We start from the raw sequence: 9,764 nt of genomic DNA on the forward strand, positions 1-9,764 counted from the left end.
GCTAGAAAGCGAAGCTCAATTGGCAGGAAAACGGTTCCATTCAGGTTTTTATTCAAGCGCTTCATAAAGGAGGTGCAGGTGTTTTTTCGGCTACCGCAAGAATTTCAGAAATATTCCCAAAATTATCTGGATAAAAATGTTGCAGGCTAACAATATTCTCAGGGCATTAATTAGTCTATTGAATAGGAGCGAAAACTTTGAAAACTGGGCATAATTCAATTAATAATCATTTCATAACTTGCCTAATGACACACATTTCACTTTACATCGACTTTAAATAAGAGCCCGAGTTCCTTAAGGCGTAATTGAACTCATTTTCCAGAGAATCGGCTTTGCGACACTCATACAAAATTGTGTCCAAAAATGGTCGCTTTCAGTGTGTTTTGAGAATTTTATTGAATTTGGAAATGTCGAGCTCTATAAGAGCCGGTATAATATTTTTAGTATCTGGTTTCTAGAGAAGCCAGAATTTTTTTTGCAAAACAATTGAACCCGATCTGGCAGAGGTCCTAAATATGCGCAAAGTCAGAAAGCGGAAAAATTCATGGCATGAAAAAATATTCCGAATGAGTTTCTTATGTTTTTTGTTGGAAAATCCAGTCATCCTCAAGGGGATTTGATATATTTGATAAAAATTGACAAAATTTTCCCGAAAAATAATTATTGACCGTCAATGTCCTCAGCGAAAGAGTAATATAGAACATAATTAAAAAGTTTCGAAAGTAGGTCTAGGTAGGTATCTTCAAACAAATTTATATAATTTCATAACTTGTCAATGTATGACACACATTTAATTTAAAATGGACTTTGAATGGCAGCACTGGACTTGAGAAGATATTTGTTAGGACACAACTTAGTCCATTTTCTGGGTAATCTGCTCAGGGACACACAAAGAGAGTTTTGCGTAAGAATGGTCAAACTCGAGCGTGCGTTGGCGATTTTATTGGACTTTGAAATGTCGAGCTCCATAAAATCCTGTACAAGATTTTCAGTATTTTATACCTAGGCGCGTTGACTATGCACAACGTCCCTATGAGAAATTATCTCTCTTATTATTATCTCCTATTATCTTATCTCTATCCATCACTCGAAAATTCAGACATCCGCAGCTCCCTAATTTCGAAACGCATAAAAATGTGCCAAAATCTGAGCACATAACTGGATAGAGGACTTCAATGTCCAGGAAAAAGGTTCTATTGCATTTTTTCCTTAGGCGTTTCGTAGCTGAGCTGCAGACGGTTGTTGGAGATCCGGCGAAAATTTTGAAAAATTCGAAAAAATTTTTTTGGGCAGCCACAATGTCCTCGGCAAATTAATTCCATTGAATATAGGCAAAAAGTTTCGAAATTAAGCTCTCAAAAAAATATCTTAACAACTTTTATTAATTTCATAACTTGCCTATGTATGGTACACATTTCACTTTACATGGGAGCACATACACGTTAGGGCGCAATTGAGTCCATTTCTAGGGAATCTACTCCGATCCGGTCGATTTCCAGCGTGTTTCGGCATATTTACCTTGAAACCTTAAAATGTCGAGCACCGTAAGAGACTGATCATTGTTTTAGTATTTTCTTTCGAAGCAACTGAACCCTTTTTGGTAGAGGCATTAACTATGCGCAACATCAGAATGTGGAAAAATTAATGACACCTAATTAAAAATTCTGATTGCGTTTCTGGTACTTTCGTTGAAAAATGTAGCAATCCTCAGATATATAATTCCGAAACTCATAACGATGTAGCCAATCCGAGCACAGAGCCTAAAATAGGAACTCAATTCGCAGGAAAATGGTTCTTATAAGGTGTTTCCTCAGGCGCGTCATCGACGAGTTGCAGGCGATTTTTAGGGTTCTGGCCGAAAATTTGGAAAGTTTTTGCGTCACAATGTACTTAGCAAATTAATTCTACTGATTATGAACAAAAAGTTTCGAAATTAGAAATTTTCATAACTTTATAACTTACAAATGTATGACACTCATTTCATTTAAAATAAAGTCTAAAGGGATGCATGTATTCGTTAGGACGCCGTCCGTATTTTTCGTCGGAAAATTCGGCCATCCTCAAATCGATTTTTCCAAAACGCATAACCATGTGCCAACTGCAAGTGCCCGGCTGGAAAGAGAAGCTCACTGTGCAGGTTCTTTTCCTTAGGTGCAACTAGAACTTTGGTCAAGTTCTCAACATTTTTACGAAAAAACATTTGTTGACTCATAATGTCCTCAGTGAATTAATTGTAATGAATTGAAGCAAAACATTTAGAAATTAGGTTCGTAAAATAGTGACAAAATTCCATACTTTCATAACTTGCCAATGTATGACACATATTTTATTCGCAACGTCCGAATGCGAAAAAGTTTGTGACATTCAAAAAAAGTTCTGATTCAGCCATCTTCAAATCCATAATTCCGAAACACATAACGATCTGGCAAACCCGAGCACACGGCTAGAAAGAGGAGCTCACTGTGTAGGAAGTTTATATTGCGTTTCTTTCCTAGGCTGCTTCATAGAGGAGTTGCAGGCGACTTTAAGGGGTGCTGCTAGAAACTTTTGTAAAATTTTTCCGAAAATACTATTTTTTGACCCATAATGTCTTCAGCAAATTAATTCTATTGAATTGAAGCAAAATGTTTCGAAATTATGCTATCTCAGACTAATTTTTCATAATTTCATAACTTGGTAATGTATGGCACATTGCATTTAACATGTAGTTTTAATGGAAGCATGCATTCGTTGGGGGCAATTGAGTCAATTTCTTAGGAAATCTACTCTGGGAGTGTCAACGAAGTTTTTGCACAAAAATGGTTGTTTTCCATCGTGTTTTAGCAATTTTAATGAACTCAGAAAGCGGAAAAATTCGTGACAAAAAAACATTTTTTAGTTTTGTTTTTGATATTTTTCGATGGAAAATTTAGCCATCTTTAAGCACTTCATATAGGAGTTGCATGCATTTTTTTGGGGCTCCTGCAATAATTTTAGGAATTTTCCAAGAATAAATTTAGCAGCCGCAGTATTATCTGAAAATTAATTCTATTGAATCGAAGCCAAAAGTTTCGAAATTGGGTCACATATAAGCAAATTTATAACTTGCTAGTGTATGACACACATTTCATTTAACATGGAGTTTTAATTGTAGCACGTATTCGTTAAGGCCTAATTTACCTAAGGCCATTTCTTAGGTAATCTGCTCAGAGACATTCAAAGTGAGTTTTGCGCAAAAATGGTCAAATTCGAATGTGCTTTTTGAATGCGAATTGAAATGTCGAGCTCTGTAAGGGCCAGTACAAGATTTTGGTAATTTTCTTGCGAAGCCAGGATTTTTTTGCGAAACAGCTGAACTTTTTCTGGTAGAAATCCTGACCAAATTCTGGTTCAACGAAGAATTTGGAGCGCCCGCTGTCCTTTTTCAATGATACCAAGCTTTGTTTAGCTATGCTCGAGGATAACAAAAAAAACTCCCAACATACACCATCAACGGTTTGTCAAAAATGAATAGTCCAGATTGGTGTCTGTACAAATTTTTAAACTAAGAGCTTGCTCTCAAGAGACAAGCAATATGAAGTGAAATTTATCTTGAACTGTTCAATGTGCAGCTGTCTTGTTTGTAGGATTCCCATCCGCTGGGGGGCACAAATGGACAAATTTGCATGTACTCACCTGAAGATCTTGGAAGATCTACCCAAATCTTTCTCCAGCGGAGCAATTTCCGCCATACTTTGATCCGCATAGTTGGTGTCCACTTCGGTTGACTCCAACTGGATTGCACCGCAATCTGCTAAAGGAAACCCAAATTTGGTCTAGTAAAATGGGAACAAATACAAATTGAGGAAATATTCGTTTATTGCTGAATATAATTTCGTCATTTTGCTTTAGCAGTTTATGGGTAATAGTAAACATGGATTATTGTTCGGGACAGTTTATTATCTCATACGGTTTACCAGTTATGAGGAAAGAAACATTTTCATTTGCCGTACTTCAACTATTTTCGAGATGTCACTCTTTCTTTGGGAGACGTTGGGCACGGCGTTAAGAGACCGCGATTTTATTTAATTAGTTTCAATCAAATAGGTGGTACACCTCGATATTAAATTAAGTTGAAAAGGTTCGAAATAAAATTTTATAAGGTCTTGGTTAAAAACCCAGCGTTAAGTTAAAATTCGGCTTTGGTGATTTGCCTGTTTCGTTAAATTTGCAAATTCGTCCAATTACCAATTTCGATTAATATTAATAAATATTTTGTATGTAACTTACCTATGACAGGCTTTTCAGCGTTGTCAGAATGGTCGGATTTATCAATATTTGCTACTGAGTTTGCTGCACTTGCTCCTTCTATAACTTCATATTCGTTTTCTCTTACTGTCTCCTTAGGAACTCGAAATTTTCTTTTAAATGACACCCGTTTCTAGAAAGCAAGTATTCATTTGCAGGTAAGCGACATGTAGATACGAGGGTCGTTTGATAAGTCAGTGATTTTTTGAATAAAATATTTTTTTTCGGCCAAACAACGTTTAATCTCTCAACATAAACTCCAATTTTCCATTTTTTTTATCCTTCCAAATAAATGAATTTCTCGAGGTCCTCAAAATATGCGCTTGTTTAATTGATTACCTCTTAAATGGACCGAAATCTCTTACTCCCAGCCATTTCGTCAGGTTTAAAAACAGGAAATAGTCGCTGGGGGCTAAATATGGATAAAGTGCTGCGTGGGGCAGCAGTTCATACCCCACCCAGCGTTCGGATTGCGACGGAACATCGCTAAAAATGCATTTGAAGTGGTCAAGCGCTTATGGTCGCTTATCGTGCGGATAGCTTTTTGATATCCAAATATTTCTGTCAAATGTGATGTTTACTCTCAGTTGAGGTGCCTACAGCCTCAGCCACCTCACGCACTTTTATTCTCCGATCGTCCAGTATCGTGACATGGATTTTATCGACCATTTCTGGGGTAACAACCACTTTTGGACGACCTGAATGTTCTGCGTCATTTGTGCTGGTACAACCACAACGAAACTCAGTAAACCACTGAATGAAATTGATCCTGTAGAGGCCCCATAGTATTTATCAGGCTTTTCCTTCGTTTCTTTGATAGTTTTTTTCCGTTAAAAATAATGTATTATCAGCATTATCAGCACTCGAAATGTACTTTTTCCTATTTTTGTCGAAATTGACGAAGTCATCGTCTGCCAATGACTGCTAAATACGAACTGAACGGCGTAGAGTGCTAAAAATTTCACAACAGTCTACCAACAGACGACGGGAGTAGTGTTGACTTTAAAGTTACTGCTCGTAAAATTCAGAAAGTCACTGACTTATCAAACGAACCTCGTTTGTTGAAGACATTTTGTTTTCGCCAGTAATGCTGGATTTCATTATTGAATGTTGCAAAAATAATTATTTTTATGGTTATGAAATTGAAATGAAAAGTTAATTTCAAAAATTGAATTTGAATTGTGTTATGTATGCAGGATTATTCACAATTGAATGTTGTCTGGTGATGTTTTAGGAGTACAGAAAAAATAAGAAAAATGTTTACTGTTATTGAAAGCTGAGAAATTTGAAAAAGAGTATATTAGAAAGACGGCTTAAAAACTCCGGTACCCATGGAATTATACAGAAAGCGACAAAAATAGACAAAGATAAACGGTATATTTAACAGGATCTCGAATTTATGTTTACAAATAAACATACATTTGAGACATTAACTCGAAACAAGTAGGTGCCTGTGTAAGCTCCTTATTATCCACTCTAATCGAGCAGCTTCTCATATTCGGTTAAGTAACTCCTGCTCAATTTGTACCGGTATTCAGTAATTCATTGGTTTAATGTGTCCATGTGCTCTGTTTATCTTACATACGTGATAGCAATGCGTAAGCATCGTGTCATAATTCTTATGGTGCGCCCAGACCTACCAATCCGAACCAAAGTCGCGTCAAAATTCCTTTGGTGTTTCGTAAAAACTTCGGCACTGTCGATTTTCTGTTAATGTTTTCGACAGGCTCGGATCGTGCTCGGCTCGTTTGGTCCGGACGCATCACAATACTAGGCAAATTTTGTTTCGCATGCTACGTCACACGGTCAACAAATGCTTGTTTTCTTGATCCCCGTGTGGAAAGTACGTACTTTCACCACTGTTTGCGATGGCGAAAGTATGACTTTTTCTCATTACAAATGTTCTTCATTCGGTATGGAAAGTAATAACTTTCACCACGCACACTGAAAGCTTGACTTTGCCACTAAGTATCAGTTGACTGTTTTCCAATATTGTCAACATGTTTTTCAAAAACTTATACTTTCCTGGCTAGTTTCCACCGAGGATCAAGAAAAATAGTACACGGTACGCGAGACGAAGCCGGCCACTGCATGCATGACTCAGTCAACTTCCAACAATGGCAACTTTCGTCTCTTGTATCGTAATATATACTATATCCTTGACAAAAGCTATCTACCTGTACCTGCCTGATAATGCAAAAAAAGAATTTACATGATTGACAACTTAAATACTAACTAAACTCACTTGAAATATAGGTTCATTAGATTTCAAAGCCGACTTCCGACTCTCATCTGTTTTCGCTGCCTCGTTTAATCCATCTTCAACATCAACGACCATTTTTTCAATGCTGGTAAGTTTAGTTTCGCTAGTGGGTTGCGATCCGTCCTTAGCAAAGAAAGAATTAAACAAAATTTAGGTCTCTGTAACCAATCTCCTCATTCTTAGTAAGTTTAATACTGAAGTATTATAAAACCTAATTTAAAAATACAAGTATGTTTAAGTCTCAATTTTGGAGCTGCAAACAATATTAACTGATTCGTAATATAATCTGAGGTTTCTAGACAATACCTGCATAATTAGCAAGTGTATTTTCAGAATGAAATTCTAGTACTTTAATTAAATGTCTTTGAGTTCGTCCCGCCATACCTAAGATAAATTCGTCGACGATAAAATGCGTGGCGTGCTGCGTTCTATAAATATATAGGGTGTTCGCAAAATGCGTTAGAAAACTTTTAAGGATGATTCTACAGGCTTCTACTAAAATAATAATTGTCATGTAGCACAAATTCGAAATCGGAATATTTTCCGAGTTACAGCTCATCAAACTTCTTTTTTTTACGTATTCTGGACATTCCTTCACGGACTAAACTGCGAATTGGCGCAGAGCTTTAGCTGAGGGCAATCTAACCTTCTGATAAAAAATTGTTTATCCGCGTTGGCGTTAAATGGCACTTTACCGGAAATCCAAATTCAATTTTTAATAACTTTTTTATATCTAAAAAATCGCAAAAAGGAATACGCAATATTAAAAATTAGACAATACTAGACAAAAAAAAACACAGTTTAAAGTGATGAATTTCTATACTGCATTTGAATATTCTCAATCCATTTTAGTTTAGTGGTTTTAGAGCACAAAAATTTAGTCAAAATTGAACAGAAATTCCATAATTACTAGAACTTGTCAAATTTGGCACATTTTACAACCAGACGACTTGATTTGCTGCGATTGCAATTAAAGACACTGGATTGAGAGTGATAAAAACTTTGATGTTGATTTGCTCCTAAACGAAGAAGTTTTGCGTCATGTAAAGCACATTTTTGGTCTCGTATTTTCCAACCGTTAAAACAGCTTATTTATTTTTGCGATATTTGGCTTATCAAAAAAGTTATGGGGAAATTTAGATTTCAGGTAAAGTGCCATATAGCTGCAACGTGAAGAAACATTTTTTTTGTCAGATTGTTAGAGATTTCTCAGTTAAAACTCTGTAACGATTAATTCTCAATTTAATTCGCGAAGTAATGTCCAGAATACGTCAAAAATTAAAAGAAAAGAAATTAAGTTTGATCAGCGGTAACTCGGAATATATTCCGATTTAGAATGTGGCTACATGACTGAATATTATTATTTTGGCCTGTGGGACCCCTAAAATTTTTGGAGCATATTTTCCGACCACCCTGTATATTGATAATCTTAAAAGGCGTATTGCAGTAGAATGAGGAGTTTGAAAACAGACTTTATTATTGTCTAGAGCAAACTGGACAACATTTTGAACAATGTAATAAGATAGTGCGTATACGTGCTATCGATTTAAAAGCAGCTCCGGTATAAAAATTTCTCCGAAAAAAAAGTCCGGTTATTCGGAAGCCTCTGCACCAAAAGCAACAAAGCAGCATATAATAATGGCACAAATAATGACAAAAACTGTAATCAACTATTATTTAGGTGTTATCAGACCTCTTATCCGTGTTTCTTAATTGCTGAGTAACAGTTAAAAATTTAAATTTATAATTACATTTATGGCTTCAGGCTCCTCGATGTGAGTGTTTGATTTGCCGGTTGATTGGTTGCTGGGTATGCCGCTAACAGTATCGGAATCGCTCTTCTTCGTGTCTGGAGACACTTGATCAACTACGTCCTGCGCCAGTTTCTTCAAAGTGCCAAAGCTCACAATTTCGTCCAAAGAAGGCGTTTCGGGTATATCAGGGTCCTAATTAAGAAAATCATTAATTGGTTGATTAAACTTTGACAAAATAATTCAGTAATTCAAAACATCTTACTGCATGTTACGCATGAGGTCTATTTAAAAGTTCCGCTGTAACTTAAAAGTTCGCATGCGGCTCGTGACCTAAAATCAGTTCGTTGTGTCTATTCTATAAATGTATATTTGTATTCCTGAGCTTATTATCGTTCCGGAGCAGACTGCCAAATAAATAATCTGAACTAATAGAAACAATTATAAAAAAAAATGAAACTACTTCTACATGTATGTACATTCAACAGTTCAAAAGGATTTACAGATTAAGCCATCAGTCATATTTACAGATGAAACAGTGGAGCATACTATTAAAGTAAACATAATTTGCATTTTGCAGAAAAAATGTATACTCATTAATTTATTCGCTATGAAATGCTCGATAAGGTAGAGTTAGTTCGAAATCAGACGGTTGGGAAAGTTCGATGCAAAATGCTCGAGAGTGCAACAAAATTAGGTAAAAAACAAGGTAATTTTAAATTATTTATTTGACAATGAAAAAATAACCCAATCACGCCATACATTTAGAGAAATGTACTTGCCTGCAATACAATACGAGAGCCGCAAGGCCGATTAAGATCGGACGGACGGTTTTTGCATATTGCAATTGTTAATTAACGTACCTGCAAAAAATTACTTTTTTTTTAATTTTGTGCCAGGCTTAAAGTTATGAATATTTTATTGCGGCTGCGCTTGTACCCCTTCTTGGGCCCTTAAACTATATTATACAATTGCTATATTAACCGTTTTCCAATTTGTAATTACTTTTTCAGCAGTTTTAAAAAGTTTGAAAATTTTGGCTTATAAACAAATTAGCCTGTGAAGCGGGACTTGCAAGTGGGAACAAATAGGAAAGTACGGAAAGATAGTACGCAAAAAGATGCTTCTTTATAAAAAAAATAATTCAATTTGGTGGAGTAGATGTTGAGATATTAACTTCCAAAGTTGAGCTGCGTATACCGCGGAACGGTTAACGACATAACAGTAAAATATATACCAGTCGATAGGTTTCTGCAAGTTCTTTTCGCATCTGCTTTCACAAATTACATTGCACGTGTGCATCACTGGCAAAAATTTGTTTAAACATTGAATAGTGCGAGCTTGAATCCGAAATTCGGAGGGGTGGGGATAAGCTGGGAGACTTAAAATCGGCGTTCTCGCTTCAGGATGGTGAATTTCGGCTTCCACTGCATCGATTTTGACGATTTTATTTAAGTTGGGGTCGAAGAACGAGAGGATTTAAA

At 36.0% G+C, this 9,764-nt stretch overlaps 1 protein-coding gene across 4 annotated transcripts in view; it reads right to left on the reverse strand.

Moving 5' to 3' along the window:
* The window catches only part of LOC109537671, a 61,561-nt gene extending 53,064 nt beyond the window's left edge, over positions 1 to 8,497 (reverse strand). For 3 of the 4 annotated variants that reach the window (XM_048669611.1, XM_019904504.2, XM_019904506.2), the window contains exons 1-4: positions 8,281 to 8,497; positions 6,512 to 6,652; positions 4,249 to 4,399; positions 3,655 to 3,772 (exon numbers count right to left, since the gene is read on the reverse strand). In XM_048669611.1, coding sequence (XP_048525568.1) covers positions 3,655 to 3,772; positions 4,249 to 4,399; positions 6,512 to 6,604 — 362 coding nt within the window. In that variant the 5' untranslated portion in view covers positions 6,605 to 6,652; positions 8,281 to 8,497. The remainder of the gene's footprint in view (positions 1 to 3,654; positions 3,773 to 4,248; positions 4,400 to 6,511; positions 6,653 to 8,280) is intronic. The other variant, XM_019904505.2, reaches the window with a different exon arrangement.
* Between the last annotated feature and the right edge of the window lie 1,267 nt (positions 8,498 to 9,764).

This window comes from Dendroctonus ponderosae, unplaced genomic scaffold (assembly GCF_020466585.1).
Source record: "Dendroctonus ponderosae isolate FM_Combo_2020 unplaced genomic scaffold, Dpon_F_20191213v2 Dpon_F_20191213_9, whole genome shotgun sequence".
NCBI lineage: Eukaryota > Metazoa > Arthropoda > Insecta > Coleoptera > Curculionidae > Dendroctonus > Dendroctonus ponderosae.